This window comes from Schistocerca piceifrons, chromosome 11 (genome assembly GCF_021461385.2).
Source record: "Schistocerca piceifrons isolate TAMUIC-IGC-003096 chromosome 11, iqSchPice1.1, whole genome shotgun sequence".
Lineage (NCBI taxonomy): Eukaryota > Metazoa > Arthropoda > Insecta > Orthoptera > Acrididae > Schistocerca > Schistocerca piceifrons.
Genome location: NC_060148.1, coordinates 102455051 through 102474664, shown reverse-complemented (window position 1 = coordinate 102474664; position 19614 = coordinate 102455051). Strand labels below are relative to the sequence as shown.

At 45.6% G+C, this 19614-nt stretch overlaps 1 protein-coding gene across 1 annotated transcript in view; it reads right to left on the bottom strand.

Annotated features, from left to right (window-relative positions):
* The window catches only part of LOC124720429, a 130384-nt gene extending 112230 nt beyond the window's left edge, over positions 1-18154 (bottom strand). The window contains exon 1 of the mRNA XM_047245778.1: positions 17988-18154. Coding sequence (XP_047101734.1) covers positions 17988-18065 — 78 coding nt within the window. The 5' untranslated portion in view covers positions 18066-18154. The remainder of the gene's footprint in view (positions 1-17987) is intronic.
* Between the last annotated feature and the right edge of the window lie 1460 nt (positions 18155-19614).

Below are 19614 nucleotides of genomic sequence, written 5' to 3'. Positions count from 1 at the left end.
CAGCCCTTCTGAGGCAAACTGAGGAGCTGTTTGAATGACAAGTAGCGGCTCCGGTCTCGTAAACTGACGTGCGGCCGGAGAGCGGTGAGCTGACCACATGCCCCTCCGCATCTGCATTCAGTGACGCCTGTGGACCGACAATGACACGGCGGCCGGTCGGTTCCGTTGGGCCCTCCAAGGTCTGTTTGGACAGAGTTTCTCTCCAAAGGCTTATTTCTGATTATTCAATATTTGTAGGCGGGCAGCTTTGATAGTTTTACCGAAATGGTGGCTCTTGGAGGGACCCTCCGTCATTTTATTCTCACATGTGTCAATCTCATACCCCTCTGTCATCATGCCACAGGAGGGCGTGAACTGAAAAAAGGGTAGAATTGAAAAAGTATAACAACCCTCTGTTTCTTCGGATGACGTTCGAGTTTCGTTGAATCGTTTCCAACAGCCCTATTGGCTTCATCCTGGACACGAGCAAAAATTACGATGCTATTGCAGTCCGAAGAGGTGCGATCACGCCTCAGGGGATGCAGCTCCACAATGTCGATACAGAAGGACTGAAACGTCCGAGTGTGTCAGTAGCGTCGAAGTTTGTCGAGAATATCTAGCTGTAGTTTTCGACCGCGAAATGTGTGGGAATTAACGCCCCAAGGAAAGGGGTGGGTTCATTGTCGTTCTTTGTGCCACTCCCTGAGGTCTTTTCATTTCGTTTCTGAACGGCGGTGTGTCTGAAACGTTTTGCTCGGCCACTCTTTAGAAAATCGCGTGATTTCAACATTGGACGCCGCGGCTCTGACCTCCATCGCAGGGGCACCAAAAGAAGGGGTTAAATCGGGGTAAGACCAGCTGTGACGACCTTCCTATCGCGTGATGCTTCGGCGGACAGAATTGTGGCGAATTTTTGTCCCAATGTGTCGTCATTAGCCCCCTTTACACGTCACAGGTCACACGAATATTCAAGAAAGGTAGTAGGAGTAATGCAGTTAATTACAGGCCCGTATCATTAACGTCGATATGCAGCAGGATTTTGGAATGTGTATTGTGTTCGAACAATGAATTACCGCGAAGAAAACAGTGTATTGACACATAGTCAATACGGATTTAGAAAACATCGTTCTCTTGAAACACAACTAGCTCTTTCGTCGCACGAAGTGTTCAGTGCTATTGACAAGGGATTTCAAACTGATTCCGTATTTCTGGATTTCCGGAAGGCTTTTGACACCATACCACACACGCGGTTTGTTGTGAAATTGCATGCTTATGGAATATTGTCTCAGTTATGTGACTGGATTCGTGATTTCCTATCAGAGATGTCAGAGTTCGTACTGACTGACGGAAAGTCATCGAGAAAAACGGAAGTGATTTCTTGCGTCCCCCAAGGTAGTGTTACAGGCCATTTGCTATTCCTTATCTGTATAAACCACTTGGGAATTAATATCAGCAGCCGTCTTAGGTTGTTTGCAGATGACGCTGTCGTTTATCGACTAGTAAACGCATCAGAAGATCAATACAAATTGCGAAACGGTTTGGAAAAGAAATATGTATGGTGCGAAAATTGGCAGTTGCCCTAAATGACGAAAAGTGTGAGGTCATCCACATGAGTGCTAAAAGAAATTCTTTAAATTACGGTTACACAATAAATCAGTCTAATCTAAAGGTCGTAAATTCAAGTAAATACCTAGGTATTACAATTACGTACAACTTAAATTGAAAGGTACACATAGAATATGTTGTGGGAAAGGCTAACGAAAGGCTGCGTTTTACTTACGAAATGTAACAGATCTACTAAGGAGACTGCCTACACTAGGCTTGTCCGTCCTCTTTTAAAATACTGCTGCGCAGTGTGGGATCCTTACCAGATAGGTTTGACGGAGTACATTGAAAAAGTTCAGAGAAGGGCAGCAAATTTTGTAGTATCGCGAAATATGAGAGTGTCACTGAAATGATACTGGATTTGCGCTGGACATAATTAAAGCACAGGCGTTTTACGTTGTGGAGCAATCTTCTCACGAAATTAAAATCACCAACTTTCTCCTCCGAATGCGAAAATATTTTGTTGACGCCGACCTACATAAAGAGGAACGATCCCCATGGTAAAACGAGCTCGTACGGAAGGATATAGGTGTTCACTGTTTCCGCGCGCTATACGAGATTGGAAAAATAGAGAATTGTGAAGGTGGTTCGATGAACCCTCTGCCATGCTCTTAAATGTTATTTACAGAGTATCCGTGTAGTTGTAGACGTAGATGAGGTCTGACTTTTTCTTCGCGTGTGTCGACAGCCTGCAGTTGAAAGCGTCGCGGAGGTCGAGGGCAATATCGCTGGGTCGACGCTTCTCCACCATTACTGAGGAAGGCTGTAGGCACCTCTGGGCCACATTTGAAACTTATGCGTTGCAGTCGGAGACAGTTACGGGGTTCCGTAAAAGCGGTCCTTTAATTCTGTTGCGCAGTGTAGTGATTGAATACGTTTTGTGAGCCAGCTGGAGTGGCCGAGCGGTTCTAGGCGCTTCAGTGCGGAACCGCGCGACTGCTACAGTCGCAGGTTAGAATCCTGCCTGGGGCATGGATGTGTGTGATGTCCTTAGGTTAGTTAGGTTTAAGTAGTTCTAAGTTCTAGGCGACTGATGACCTCAGAAGTTAAGTCGTATAGTGCTCAGAGCCATTTGAACGATTTTGAATGTGGCCAAGAAAGCTGGACAAACATCCAGGAAGGTGAAAAAGAAGCTGGAAGACCTGCTAGAGGCCAAAGAAGGGCCATCATATGCAGCAAGACAGTTTTAATTAACTGTAAGTAACAAATTTCAAAAGGTTTTTCTTTAAAGTCAATTTCCCGCAAACTAAAATTTTCAGTACATATGCTCTATTATATCAGGAACTATCATAGATGAATGTATGAAATTTTCAGAGACTCTGCATAACATGAAAAGCCACCTCTGGTACTACATTCATTATTATTCCCTCATTAGGAAGTTCCCAAAAAATATCATCTGCAGAAAAAACTTAAATTTTTTGTTAGTAAATTTAAAAAAGTATTTCTTAAAAACTATAAAAAGGATAAAGCAGATTGTAGTACAGTTGACTCTATTAGCATCATGTTACATACAGTAAAAATATTAAGGTCCTGCATCAAATAGTTTTTCAGAAGTTCGTCAACTACTTGCCTAAATTAACATGGGTTAGATAGGCAGGGTGTGCTCCCCTTAAGTTGTTTGTAATTGTAATTTACGGCCAACATATTTGGTTGATTTTTGGTGAAACTTGTGTTTAACGCATTCCTTTTAGCACTCATGTGGATGACCTCATGCTTTTCATTATTTAGAGTCAAATGCCAATTTTCGCACCATACGGATATCTTCTCTAACTCGTTTTGCAACTGTTTCTGATCATCTGATAACTTTACTAGACTATGAACGACATCATCATATGCAAACAAGCTACGAGGGCTGCTCAGATTGTCTGTCAAATCGTTTATATAGATAAAGAACAGCAGAGGGCCTATAACACTACCTTGGTGAACGCCATAAATCGCTTCTGTTTTATTTAATGACTTTCCGTCAATTACCACGAACTGTGGCCTCTGTGGCACGAAGTCACTAATCCACTCGCGAAACTGAGGCGGTATTCCATAAGCACGCAAAATGACTACGAGCCGCCTGTGAGGTACGGTGTCAAAAGCCTTATGGAAATCTTAGAAATACGGAATGAATTCCAAATCCCTTGTCAGTAGCACTCAACACTTGGTGTGTGTAAACAGCTAGTTGTGTTTCACAAAAGCGATGTTTCCTAAATCCATGTTCATTGTGTGTCAATGGACAGTTTTCTTCGAGGTAATTCGTAATGTTCGACTACAAATATGTTCCAAAATCCTGCTGCATATCGATGTTAATGATACGGGCCTGTAACTTAATGGATTATTCCTATTTTCTTTCTTGAATATTGGTGTCATCTGTGCAACTTTCCAGTCTTTGGGTAGGGATCTTTCGTCGAGTGAGCGCTTGTATATGACTGTGCAGTATGGAGCTATGCATCAGCATACTCTGAAACGAATGTAGTTGGTGTTGAGTCTGGACCGGGGGACTTGCTTTCATTAAGTAATTTACGTCACTGCACTACCTCCGAGGATATGTACTTCTAAGTTGCTCATGTTGGCAGCTGTTTTAGTTTCTAATTCTGACATATTTACCTCGTCTTCTTTGGTGAGGGAATTTCGGAAAGTAGTGTGTAGTAACTCTACTTTAGCAGCACTGTCCTCGGCAGTATTTCTGTTAGTATCGCGCAGAGAAGGCAGTTATTGCGTTTTTCCGCTTGCATACTTTACGTACTAACAGAATCTCTTTGGGTTTTCTGCCAGTTTTCGATACAAAGTTTTATTGTGGAAACTACTGTAAGCATCTCGCATTGAAGTGCGCGCTAAATTTCGAGTTTCTGTAATAGATTGTCAGTCTTGTGGATTTTGCGTTCGTTTAAATCTGACACACTTTTCTCGTTGTTTTTGCAACAATGTTGTGCACTGTTTTGCGTATAAAGTCGTTTGTTAATTAATTTGGTATAATTCTCTCAATTGCTGTCGATATTATTTCTTTGAGTGCAAGCCACATCTGGTCTACACTTACGTTGTTATTTTGGAAGGAGAGGAGATTGTCTCTCAGCAAGGCATAAGTGAATTTTTATCTGCTTTTTTGAATAAATATATATTTCCTTTATTTTTGGAGGATTCGGGCGTTACAGTATTCAGTTTCACTACGACCACCCTGCGTTCGCTGATCCCTGTATCCGTTCTGCTGCTCGTCATTAACTCAGGATTATTTGTTGCCAAGAGGTCAACTGCGTCTTTACAACAGTTTACTATTCGAGTGGGCACATGAACTAATTACACGAAATAATTTTCAGAGAATGCGTGCAGCACAATTTCGGATGATGTTTTACGCACACCTCCGTATTTAAATATGTATTTTCGCCGACATATCGAGGGTAAATTGCAGCCACCACCAACTGTAATTGTACGAGCCGGGTACGTGTTAGAAATTAAACTCAAGTTTTCTTTGAACCTTTCAGCAATCGTATCACCTGAACTGAGAGGTCGGTAAAAGGATCCAACTGTTATTTTATTCCGCTTGTCAGGATTGACCTCTACCCATACTAACTCACAGGAAGTATCTATTTCAGTTTCTACACAAGATAAACTACTTCTAATAGTAACGAACACGCCGTCACCAAAGGTATTTATCCTATCGTTTCTGAACACCGTTAGGTCCTGCTCAAACATTTCGGATGAACTTATCTCCGCCTTTAGTCAACTGTCAGTGCCTATAACGATTTGAGCATCAGTGTTTTCTATTAGCGCCTTCATCTCTGCTACTTTCCCAACACATCCACGTCAATTTACAACTGTTATAGCGATGGTTCCTGGTAGATATCCAGGTATCAGCAAGACGCAGTTATTCTACATCAAACGTTTATTGATACGTATACTACACTTAAGCGTCAAAGAAACTGGTATAGATATGTGTATTCGAATATAGAGATATGTAAACAAGCAGAATATGCACTGCGGTCGGCAACTCCTATGTTAGACAAGTGTCTGGCGCAGTTGTTGGGTCGGTTTCTGCTGCTACAACGGTAGGTTATCAAGGTTTAAGTGAGTCTGAACGCGGTGTTATAGTCGGCGCGCGAGCGATGGGACACAGCATCTCGAGGTAGCGACGAAGTGGGAATTTCTCCGTACGACCATTTATTTCACTAGTGTACCGTGAATATCAGGAATTCGGTACAATATCAAATACTAAAATGTAGACTTTCACGGCCGGAAATATCATGTCCATTATAATTATCCGGGCTGTTATGCCGTGGTCGATTGATGAATTCTGTGTCGATTCCCAACGTTACGTCTCCGACTGCGGGAGATATCTTCAAGGGGGTCCGTAGCTCGATGGAAGGTCCAACACACCCACTGGTTCGCTACTGACTCAACCAGTGGGTGTGTTGGACCTTCCATCGAGCTACGGACCCCCTTGAAGATGTCTCCCGCAGTCGGAGACGAAACGTTGGGAATCGACACAGAATTCATCAACCGACCACGGCATAACAGCACGGATAATTATAATGGACACATCAAATCTCCGACATGGATGCGACCGGTAAAAGATCCTGCTAGAACGGGACTGAACACTACTGAAGAAGTGTTGAACGTGCCAGATGTATAGCTCTATCGCAGATTGCTGCAGATTTCAATGCTGGGCAATCAAAAAGTGTCTGCGTGTGAACCATTCAACGAAACATCATCGATATGGGCTTTCGGAGCAGAAGTCCCCCCTTGTGTTCCATTGATTACTGCACAACACCAAGCTTTACGACTAGCCTCGGCCCATTAACACCGACATTGGACTGTTGATGACAGGAAACATGTTGCCTGGTTGGACGAGTCTCGTTTCAAATTGTATCGAGCTGCTGACTTGTACGGGTATGTAGACAACTTCATGAATCCATGGATGCTGCATGTCAGCAGGGGACTATTCAAGCTGGTGGATGCTCTGTAATGGTGTGGGGTGTGTGCAGCTGGAGTGGTTTGGGACCCCTGATGTCTAGATACGACTCTGACAGGTGACACGTACGTCAGCATCGTGTCTGATCACCTGGATCCATTCGTGTCCATTGTGCTTTCCGACGGACTTGGGCAATTCAAACAGGACAATGCGACACCCCACACGTGCAGAATTGCTATAGAGTGGCTCCAGGAACACTCTTCCAAGTTTAAACACTTCCGCTGGCCACCAAACTCCCCAGACATGAACATTATTGAGCATGTCTGGGATGGCTTGCAGCGTGATGTTCAGAAGAGAACTCCACCCCGCTCGTACTCTTACGGATTTACGGACAGGCCTGCAGGATTCATGGTGTCAGTTCCCTGGACCACTACTTCAGACATCAGTCGAGTCGATGCCACGTCGTGTTGCAGCACGTCTGGGTGCTTGCGGGGGCCCTACACGACATTTGGCAAGTTAACCGATTTTCAGTGCCTATTACCGGTTGAGCATCAGTGCTTTCTGTTAACACCTCGAGCTCTGATACTTTCCCAACACATCCACTACTATTTACAACTGTTGTACCAATAGTTCCTGGTAGATAAACAGTTGTCAGCTAGACGCAGTTGTTCTACATGAAACGTTTATTGATACTTCTACTATATACTCAGCTGGACTGTAAGTATCGATACTATACAAGACTTCATACTGGAAGTTTGAGGGCTCTCCTTATTTCCTTACTTCAGGCAGTACTGCAGAGATATGTGAAAAGATACTCAACTGCAGCTGGAAAAAGATGTGATGGATAATGCTTCGTGCAGGGCTCAAGATTATGAGAGTATCGCATTAATATCAGGTATACATGGAGGAGTACAGGAAGAAAAATTATAAAAGTTAGTCCGAAAGTTCTGTTCAGTCCGAACGCAAATCATTCGTTGAATCTTTGTGTTCCCTCCAGCGTCGTCTGTTTTGGAACTGTAGAAAAGTTTCTACATCTACATCTACATCTACATTGATACTCGGCAAGCCACCCAACGGTGTGTGGCGGAGGGCACTTTACGTGCCACTGTCATTACCTCCCTTTCTTGTTCCAGTCGCGTATGGTTCGCGGGAAGAACGACTGTCTGAAAGCCTCCGTGCGCGCTCGAATCTCTCTAATTTTACATTCGTGATCTCCTCGGGAGGTATAAGTAGGAGGAAGCAATATATTCGATACCTCATCCAGAAACGCACCCTCTCGAAACCTGGCGAGCAAGCTACACCGCGACGCAGAGCGCCTCTCTTGCAGAGTCTGCCACTTGAGTTTATTAAACATCTCCGTAACGCTGTCACGGTTACCAAATAACCCGGTGACGAAACGCGCCGCTCTTCTTTGGATCTTCTCTATCTCCTCCGTCAAACCGACCTGGTATGGATCCCACACTGATGAGCAATACTCAAGTATAGGTCGAACGAGTGTTTTGTAAGCCACCTCCTTTGTTGATGGACTACATTTTCTAAGCACTCTCCCAATGAATCTCAACCTGGTACCCGCCTTACCAACAATTAATTTTATATGATCATTCCACTTCAAATCGTTCCGCACGCATACTCCCAGATATTTTACAGACGTAACTGCTACCAGTGTTTGTTCCGCTATCATATAATCATACAATGAAGGATCCTTCTTTCTATGTATTCGCAATACATTACATTTGTCTATGTTAAGGGTCAGTTGCCACTCCCTGCACCAAGTGCCTATCCGCTGCAGATCTTCCTGCATTTCGCTACAATTTTCTAATGCTGCAACTTCTCTGTATACTACAGCATCATCCGCGAAAAGCCGCATGGAACTTCCGACACTATCTACTAAGTCATTTATATATATTGTGAAAAGCAATGGTCCCATAACACTCCCCTGTGGCACGCCGGAGGTTACTTTAACGTCTGTAGACGTCTCTCCATTGATAACAACATGCTGTGTTCTGTTTGCTAAAAACTATTCTATCCAGCCACACAGCTGGTCTGATATTCCGTAGGCTCTTACTTTGTTTATCAGGCGACAGTGCGGAACTGTATCGAACGCCTTCCGGAAGTCAAGAAAAATAGCATCTACCTGTGAGCCTGTATCTAATATTTTCTGGGTCTCATGAACAAATAAGGCGAGTTGGGTCTCACACGATCGCTGTTTCCGAAATCCTTGTTGATTCCTACATAGTAGATTCTGGGTTTCCAGAAATGACATGATACGCGAGCAAAAAACATGTTCTAAAATTCTACAAGAGATCGACGTAAGAGATATAGGTCTATAGTTTTGCGCATCTGCTCGACGACCCTTCTTGAAGACTGGGACTATCTGTGCTCTTTTCCAATCATTTGGAACCCTCCGTTCCTCTAGAGACTTGCGGTACACGGCTGTTAGAAGGGGGGCAAGTTCTTTCGCGTACTCTGTGTAGAATCGAATTGGTATCCCGTCAGGTCCAGTGGACTTTCCTCTATTGAGTGATTCCAGTTATATTAACCCTTCTCGTCTTGTACATGTACATGGGAATTACTTGTAGAAAAAACGGGAAAATGACTGTGTGCTGATTACAATGCAGTTTAAGTAGTAAACGAAAACGTCGAAATAATTGAGAGCATTCTGGAAGACATGAAAGATTCGTGCAAGGCAAACCTTGGTGCTAGATCTCGAGCATGCACGATCCTCCCAGCTCTATGCGGCTTCACCTTTCTGATTTACGAGTACATTAACTTTTGGCACACTATACTGGAGGAACTAAATTTAGCCCAATAATATCTACAGTCTCCAAAAATGACTTTCAATCAAGGAGTCGCTTAATTAAAAGTTCTGATTGAGATTTTAGTTACGACACGAACTACGGTTGGCACTAAAAAATGCAATGATATGGACGTTAACTTCGATGATGAGGAAATAGGAGCCTAAATAAAACAATACCGGCTCAACTAGCTCATGGCTTTAGATTGCCGATCAGTAAGTAGTTCGTCGATCAGTGTTTGAATGCGTAGACCGATCTATACAGTACAAGACTGTCACAGCGATATACGACCGTGAAGGAAATTAGCCAAATTTTCCAAACTTTCGGAAACAAAATTCGTTCTTGAAGCTTCCGATGACGCTATGTCTGTATGACGAGATTTCCGTGACTCTTTACCCTGTACGTCACTAATAATCCAGTACTTGATGACCATTTATGTCTCAGAATTTTTTCTAAACTGAAATTAAAATTAAAATTGTCTTCGCTCTACGTTGAATCAAGAACGACTAACGAATCTGACCATTTCATCAACCGAAAGAAAAGTTTCATATGATATAGAAGTCAATGAAGTTATTCAGAATTTCAGTCATATAAAGGCACCAAAATAAACCGATGACCAAAGAAACTGCTGCATCCGCCTAATACCGTGTAGGGCCCTCACGAGCACGAAGAAGTGCCGTAACACGACGTGGCATCGGCCCCATTAATGTCTGAAGTAGTGCTAGAGGGAACTGACACCACGAATCCTGCACGGCTGTCCATAAATCCGTAAGAGTACGAGCGGGGTGGAGATCTCTTATGAACAGCACGTTGCATCTCATCCCAGATATGCTCAGCAATGTTCATGTCCTGGGAGTTTCGTGGTCACCGGAAGGCCGCGCGGGGTAGCAGCGCGGTCTGAGGCGCGTTCTCACGGTCCGAGCTGCTTACCCCATTGGAGGTTCGAGTCCTCCCTCGGGCATGGGTGTGTGTGTGTGTCGTCCTTAGCGTAAGTTAGTTTAAGTTAGATTAAGTAGTGTGTAAGCTTAGGGACCGTTGAACTAAGCAGTTTAGTCCCATAAGACCTTACCACAAATTTCCAGCCGAGGCTTTTAAACTCAGAAGAGTGTTCCTGGAGCCGCTCTGCGGCAATTTTGGACATATAGTGTGTCGCATTGTCCTGCTGGAATTACGCAACTCCGTCGGAATGCACAATGGGCATGAATGGATGCAGGTGGTCAGACAGGGTCTTACATACGTGACGCCTGTCAGAGTCGTATCTAGACGTATCAGGGGTCCCATATCACTCCAACTGCACACGCCCCACACCACTAAAGAGCCTCCAATAGCTTGAACAGTCCTCTGCTTACGTGGAGCGTCCCTGGATTCATGAGGTTGTCTCCATACCCGTACACGTCGATGCGCTCGATGCAATTTGAAATGAGACTCGTCCGACCAGGCGACATGTTTCCAGTCAACAAAAGTCCAATGTCGGTGTTGATGGGCCCAGGTGAGGCGTAAAGCTTTGTGTCGTGCAGTCATCAAGGGCACACGAGTGGGCCTTCGGCTCCGAAAGCCCATATCGATGACGTTTCGCTGAATCGATCCCACGCTGATACTCGTTGATGGCCCAGCACTGAAACTTGCAGCAATTTGCAGAACAGTTGTACTTCTGTCAGGTTGAACGGTTCTCTGCTGTCATCGTTGGTCCTGACACTCACGATACATTCGTGAAGTGGTCGCCCGCGAAAATCTCCACTTCATCGCTAACTCGGAGATGCTGTGTCTGATCGCTTGAGCGCCGACTACAACACCTCGTTCAAGCACACTTAAACCTTGATAACCTGCCACTGTAGCAGCAGTCACCGATCTAACAACTGCGCCAGACACTTGTCTAATATAGGAGTTGCCGACCGCAGCGCCGTATTCTTCCTGTTTACGTATCTCTGTATTTGAATACACGTGCCTATACCAGTTTCTTTGGTGCTTCAGTGAATGCACCATAATAAAATTAACAATAACTTATATTTTAAACTAAGATTACATAACTGAATGATATAATTGTACAAGATTTGTTTCCAGACATATAAAATAGAAGCTAATTGTCTTATTGTTGTCTTTTTTATTGCTTTGCACTCTACAATATGGTTGCTGTGCTATATCCCGTTTCAAATGCTATCTTTCTCAGTTGTGTGTTTAAGTATGTTATCGCAGCTACTAGAGCGTAGAAAACACAGTATAAGTACTTTACTTTTTTTGTCAGCCAATACATCTGTCTTATTAATTTTTTAGAAAATGCGCACCAGAAATACGTCCATTTCCAAGCAGGCCGGGGGCTTCATTTGGTTTCGCTGCCCCGTATCTATGATGGGCTCAGTCCAGCACTGTTTGCTTTGTTTTAGCTTGGTTTTAGGGCGCAAAACTGCTACAGTCATTAGCACCCGAGTCCAACATTGTGGGAGGACATACACTGATGATCCAAAAAAGTCATGACCACTGGCCAGCGCGAGACTGGCTGAACGCCTCCTGGTGGGGCTGCGGGCGCGTGGCGCAGCAAGGACAGAATGTAAACGGAAGAGACACGAATGGGCAGTCATTATAACGAAGATCGGGCGACAAATGCCGAGATCCACTGATATAAGCGACTTGAACAAAGGGCGCATTGTTGTGGCGCTGTGGCCTGAAACGAGAATCTGTGAAACAGCGAAGCTGGTCACCTGGTTGCGTACCAATTTCGTGAGCACCTATGGGAAGCAGCTGGGGGCTGGTGGAATAACGCGTGGGCTGCATGGTACTGGACGACCACGTCTCATCAAAGAACGTAGAGGTCGGAGGATTCCCCACTGTGTGATCCAGGATAGGCCACGATCTGTGGCAGTTCTGACGACAGCAGTGGTGCCGGTACAAGTGTTCCGGGGCGCCCTTCAGAGGCCACTGTTGAACATGGAGCTCCACGTCACACGACCCCAACGTGTTGCTGTGTTGACCCAACGACATCGTCAGTTACGACTGAAGTGGGCACAGCAGCACTGAGTTTTCGCTGCGGATCGATCGAATCGTGTCGCCTGCCGACTGAACACCATTTCTTGTTACACCAGGTCGATGAATGGGTCCTTACATGCCGTCATCCAGGCGAGTGGCTGGACGAAACCGCGCCACAGATGCAGACCAGTGAGGACAGAACTGTGCTATCGGGTACATTCAGTTGGGCTTCCGTGGGATCCGTGGTGGTTCACAATGGCTCTGAGCACTAAGCGACTTAAGTTCTATGGTCATCAGTCGCCTAGAACTTAGAACTAATTAAACCTAACTAACATCAGGACATCACACAGATCCACGCCCGAGGCAGGATTCGAACCTGCGACCGTAGCGGTCGCTCGGTTCCAGACTGCAGCGCCTAGAACCGCATGGCCACTCCGGCCGGCTCTGTGGTGGTAACCAAAGGCGTCATGGTGGCAGCCAACTACGTGAACACTGTTGCGGACGACTTGCATCGCTTCATGCTTGAAGTCTCCCCCTATGGCGACGGCATCTTTCAGCAAGACAACTGTCCGTGTTTCAAGGGTCAGAATTGTGGTACAATAGTTTGAAGGGCATTACAGTGAACTCATATTGACGTCTTGGCCAGTAAATGTGCGTTATCTGTACCTACTGGAATACATATATGGCTGATAGTGGCTCCATAATGGTGTGGCATGTCGTTACGTGGAATGGACTTAGTCCTATGATCCAAGTGAACCGATCATTAACTGGGAATGGCTGCGTTCTGCTACTTGGAAACCATTTTCAGCCATTCTTCGACTTCATATTCTCTGACAATAACGGGACTTTTATGGATGGCAATACGCCATGTCACCAGGCCACTGTTATTTGCCATTGACGTGAAGAAAATTCTGGACAATTCGAGCGAATGATTTGGCCACCCAGATCCTCCCACATGAATCCCTCAAACATTTATGGGATATAGTCTAGAGGGCAGTTTGTGCACGGAATCTCGCACTGGAACATTTTCGCGTTTATGTACGGCTATAGAGGCAGCGTTGCTCAATTTTTCTACAGGGCACTTCCAGCAACTTGAGTCCACACCAGGCCGAGTTTCTGCACTACGCCGAGCAAAAAGAGGTCCGATTCGGCGTTGTTGGGAGTCCCACGGCTTTCGTCAGATCGGCGTAACTTTGGGAAACACATGAGAGCCGGATGGGGCCGTTTCGGGCTGTATGGAGGGTGGTGGGTGACAGAGAGCCCGAGGCGCCGGCTGTTGCAGACGTCGCTGCTCCCTCGTGTGTGGTCTGCCTTCGTCATGCTGGAGGAGAGGGTGCTCCGTGTGTGGACCAACTGTTCGACTCCGAAACTCGATTACAGCTACTTGGAGACCATTTTCAGGCATTCCTTGACTTCCTATTCTCTGACAGTAAGGGGACTTTTATGGATGGCTATACCCCATGTCACCAGGCCACAGTTATTTGCGATTCACGTGAAGAACAACCTGGACAATGCTGTTCCTCACGCACTGACATAGTTATGTTACACACCGCCATCTTGTACGCTGCAGTCTGGAGCCCTCTCGCACCAGAGAGAGGATTGCAACTTACGCCAGCGAATAGGCGAAGTCGACCGAGTAAAATGCGTGACGTGTAATACCACAACCGATATTCAGAACAGAACACAAAATTTGGAAGAAATACTTTTCATTTCGTCTTAGAAATTTTGTAGCCAACCGCATTGCCGCAGTGGTAACACCTGTTCCCGTCAGACCATCGAAGTTAAGCGCTATCGAGCTAGAATAGCACTATAATGGGTGACCATCCGGTCTGCCGAACGTTATTGGCAAGCGGAGTGCATTCAACCCTTGTGCGGCAAAACTGAGGAGCTACTTGACTGAGAAGTAGCGGCTCCGGTCTCGTAAACTGACGTATGGCCGGGAGAGCGGTGTGCTGACCACATGCCCCTCCATATCCGTATCGAGTGACGCCTGTGGACTGAGGATGACACGGCGGCCGGGCGGTATCGTTGGGCATTCCACGGCCTGTTCGGACTGAGTTTAGTTTTTTTAGTAATTGTTTACTGTGTGAGTCTTTCAGATAGGTTCGAGCAACTGGAAGAAAGACAAATGTTCAGCTTCAACTAATATGGCTCGGTCTCCTTAATTTTTAGTAAACGAACCTATCTGAGGAACGAACGGAAACATACGACCCATTATACTCTGTCCACGTTTCTGTAACAGTCAGCTTAACATTTGCTCACGTGCAATCGAAATGGCTGTGCTCAGTTCGACTACACTTGAACACCATTTGCCGTCTTTACGGATATCTTATTCTAGCTTCTCTACGGAATCCCGTCACTGTTACGATGAGAGGCACTGACGAAACGACTCCCTTTCGGATTTGGAAAGGTTGGTGCATTATGGCAGTGGAACATTCGGGAGTTACGCAATGCTGATGAAAATCTTTATTACAATGCGAGGTGCTTCCCTAAGGAGCCAGACAAACAGGCACCTCAGACCGACGCCGACTCACGTCCATAGTATAGTTCTCAATCGATCTCACCCCTTCTTCTCTTATTTAATGCCGTGTCTGGTACAGGTCACACTTCCGATTGCAGCAATTAAGGGTTACCTGTTTTTGACCGGCCTGCAAGCATAAACAAGTGATTCCATGACGTGTATGATACTCCAATCATTTTTTTGTAAGTGCAAAACACAGAACCACGCGGCTGCTACGGTCGCAGGTTCGAATCCTGCCTCGGACATCGATGTGTGTGATGTCCTTAGGTTAGTTAAGTTTACGTAGTTCTAAGTCTAGGGGACTGATAACCTCAGATGTTAAGTCCCATAGTGCTTAGCGCCAGTTTTGCAGACCACAGGGAGGTTTGCACGCAAAACTATTTTTCCGGGGAGGTGCCCAAAAATTGAAAAGCTAATTTTACCTACGATGACTTTTTACGTTATAATATAAATACAGTCTCGATTAAACCTTTCAATAGGTCGTCCAGGTCGACAAGGATCGACTCTCTGTTTTCATTCGCATTAAATGATCCGTGAGCGTGTTAACAGCACAAACTAGATGAATATTTGTTTAATTTACAGCAGTGTTACTGAAGTATCAATTTCACATAGTACTCTCTTCGCTGTGCCTTTTTACACAATTTTTCCGGGACTGGCTGGTTAGTGCGCGTTACCACTTACATGAGTCGGTACCTTCGGCGTTTACTATTAGTTTATGCAGCCTTATCCCTTATTTAGGTCTTACCTTTCCCTAGTAAGATTGTCATTTAATTATTTGATGTAGCCTATCTAGACAGCAGAAAGACGAAATAAGATCATGGGGCGGGGGGTACTCTTGTTTATTTGTTTGTTATATCGAATTGATGGACACGAATTCTGTCCAGTGTTGTGCTTAGGAATAACGAGTGATCAAACGCCGATCGCTGTGACTTAGAATTCCAGATATATTTACTTGAAAACGACTTTTTTGCCGGCTTTCGTAGAGAGGCATCTTTACAACTCGTTAAATAAATTTGTCTTGCTTAGAAATTATTATGGCGTGGATGAGATGCTTAATGACATTTCTGCTTTTAAAAATTGAAATTACGCACTAAATGACTCGCATCACTCGCATTTATTCCAGTGATAGGAGATGCTATGGTGACCTTCTTTGTATCTGCAGTACAGTTGAAGTAAGGATACAAGATAGTGAAGCGATGGTTTACCGCACTTCCTTCTTCACTGATAACACACCCACACTATAACAAACAAATTGGATCGAAAGTTGTCTTACAAGTTGGTCTATGAATAATAGCTAGTTAAGTGACTCCGAGAGAATGTCTTAACTTTTTATGTGGTTGGAGATGCTTACTTTGACATGATTGGACAGGGGCTTTAAGACCATGCTCGCATTTATAGGTCTATTCCACTCCAAGTGACAGTTCCTGCTGAATTCAGTCACTATTTTGTTTTCTACATGAAAGGCATCTATTTCATTTATTCAAGTTTTAGAAGAAAAGTTCGAAAGACCTTGAGTCTATTCTGTCCTGTTTGCAAATGGCCGAGAGGCAGACTTGTTTGTCTAAGTATGGCACTGAGACTCGAGACAAGAAGATAGTTATCTAAAACGTATCCTCAGATGATTTATTTATTTCCAACTACACGGAAAACCGTGCGTGAATACAGATTTAGTGATGAAACTGTTCACCATCTACTCTGCTTCACAACAGTTTTAGCCTCATATAGGTTGGTGAATCTGCCTCTGCTGTTGTTCATCAACTTCTTTACCCCTGAAACTCTTTTCAATTTCAGTCATAATCAAAATTAAATAATATTAAGAAAATACACTGGAGCACCAAAGAAACTGGTGTAGGCATGCGTATTCGAATACAGAGATCTGTAAACATGCAGAATACGGCGCTGCGGTCGCTGCGAAAACAAGTGTTTGGCGCGGTTGTTAGAGGGGTTACAGCTGCTACAGTGGCAGGCTATCACGATTTAAGTGAGTTTGAACGTGACGTTGTAGTCGGCGCACGAGCGATGGGACACAGCGCCTCAGAGACAACGATGAAGTAGGGATTTTCCCGTATGACCATTTCACGAGTGTACAGTGAATATCGGAATTGCAGTAAAACATCTAAACTCCGCCATTGTTGTGGCCACGAAAAGATGCTGCAGGAATGGGACCAAAGATGACTGAAGAGAATCGTTCAACGTGACAGAAGTATAACCCTTCCGCAAAATGCTGCAGATTTCAGTGCTGGGCCGTCAACACCATCGTGCGAACCATTGAATGAAACATCGTGTACCTTCGATGGCTGCGCGACACAAAGCTTTAAGCCTTGCCTGGGCCCATCATCACCGAGACTGGACTGTAGATGAGTGGAAACATGCTGAGAGGTTGGAAGTATCTCGTTTCAAATTGTATCGAGTGGATGGACGTGCACAGGTATGGAGACAACCTCAAGAATCTGTGGGCCCTGCATGTCAGCAGGGGACTGTTCAAGTTGGTGCAGGCTCTGTAATTGTGTGGGCTGTGTGCAGTTCGAGTGATATTGGACCCCTGATACTTGTAGATGCGACTCTGACAGGTGACAAGTATGTAAGTATCCTATCTGATCAGCTGCATCCATTCATGTCCATTGTGCATTCCGACCAACTTGAGTAATTCCAGCAGGACAATGCGACACCCCCTACATCCAGAATTCCTACAGTGTATCTCCAGGAACACTCTTCTGAATTTAAACACTTCCGCTGGCCACCAAACTCCCCAGACATGAACATTATCGAGCGTATCTGGGATATCTTGCAATGTGCTGTTTGGAAGAGATCTCCACCCCCTCGTACTGTTACGGATTTATGGGCAGCCCTGCAGGATTCGTGGTGTCGATTCCCTCCAGCACTACTTCAGACGCTAATAGAGCCCATGCCACGTCGTGTTGCAACACTTCTGCGTGCTGGTAGGAGCCGCGCACAATATTAGGCAGGTGCATCAGTTTCTTTGGCTTTCCATTGTACTCAGTTTAAGCCCAAACTTTTTCGGGGGTTGGGGGGGGGGGATGGAGGGGGAGGGTGCGTCCCCAACCTGCTCCCACCTGCATATGGGACTGATCACTGTTTGGAAAAGCTCCAGTAGAGGTAGTCACGTAGAACCGCAATGATGAGCCGTAAGAGGGGGAGGTCGTCCGAAATTCCACGGGGAAAAATGCCGTCGTTTGAGCGGCTGACGCAGAGAAGAAGCAGGGCGGGTACTCACGGCGAGGGCGATGTTGGCGCTCGTGATGCCCGCCACCGCCGCCGCCGCCGCCAACATCAGCAGCGCTCCGGGCCCCATGCTTGGAGCCGGCCCGTCTCTCTACCTCTCTACGCCTGCCTCTGCCTCCGCCTCCACCTCCGTTCTGCGCTGTCCCGGTCGCAGTGCTGCGACCCAGCACTGTCCCCCCCCCCAACCCGGCTGTCCTGCTCTTTTGTAATTGCGCCGCCAGATGCCACAAAGCGGTCCCTGTGAACTGCGCGCTTGTCCACCGCCGATACCATCTCTCCCCCACTCCTCGTCCATCGTATCTGTGCGACCCTGTCCTTCTGCGCTTCCTGTTTTGCAGCTTGTGTCAGCTGTTGGAGTATAATTCGCCGCTGCCAGGTTAGCGTCGTTTGCTAGCGAAATGGAATTTCTCATTTCATTTCCCGACGACCTTCTCTCTTTTTTTTTTTTTTCTAGTTGGGGAGGTTGGTTTGTCGACTACTCTTCCTTGTCAGGTCAGATGAATGCTTTGACTCCAGAAGCATTACTATCGACACAGAAGCCTGTAAGACTGGTACTGTGGGATCAGACATTTACTTGAGGAAAAATTTTTATTTTTCTGATTACGATTACAATTGTATACATTATTATACCGCTATCCCAGAACACTGTACCACTTCCAGGTTCTCTACACAGCGGACTCCAGTGGCAACAAAAATTTCATTTTCAATATTTCGCACAATTATTCGCCATATATAGAAATTTAAAATTTTGTTATGATCTACTCACTAAGAGCTGACAGAAGTGATGGTATAGCGGCATGCACATAAACAGATGTCGATAGGATCGCATACACGAGGTACAGCTCCCGTAGCTGTTATTTGTACTCATTCGTGTGAGAAGGATTCCGACGAGATTATAACCGCACGCGGGAAATTAACGGACCCTGACGGCAGATGGTAGTTGCAGCTAGACGCATGTGACAATCCAGGTACCGAAATCATTAGGGAATTCAATATCCCAACACCCACAGCGTCAAAAGTGTCCCGAGAATACCAAATTTCGGGCACTACCTCTCAGCACGGAGGACGCAGTGGCCGAAGGCCTTCACTTAACGACCGAGAGCAGCCGCGTTTGTGTACAGTTGTCAGTGCTGACAGACAAGCCACAGTGCATGAAATAACGACAGAAATCAGTGTGTCACGTACGGCGAACGCATCTGTTAGGACGGCGAGGCGAAATTCGGTGTTAATGGGCTGTGGCAGCAGACGGCCGGTCAGACTGCTTTTGCTAACGGCACGACGTCGCCTGCAGCGCCTCTCGTGGGTTCCTGACCAGACCGGCTGAAGCCTAGACGACTGGGAAACCATATCCTGGCCACATGAGTACGGATTTCAATTGGCAAGAGCTGATGGTAAGTCCTGAGTGTGGCACAGATCCCATAAAGCCATAGAACAACAAGACACTGTGCTAGCTGGCGGCGGCTCCACAATGGTGCGGTCTGTGTTTACATAGAGTAGACTGGGCCTTTTAGTCCAGCTGAACCGATCACTGACTTGAAAATTTGCAGCCATTAATGTTCTTTGTGGTCTTCTATCTCATGCATCTTGCACACCAAATGGAAGAGTTTTGTTTTTGTCAT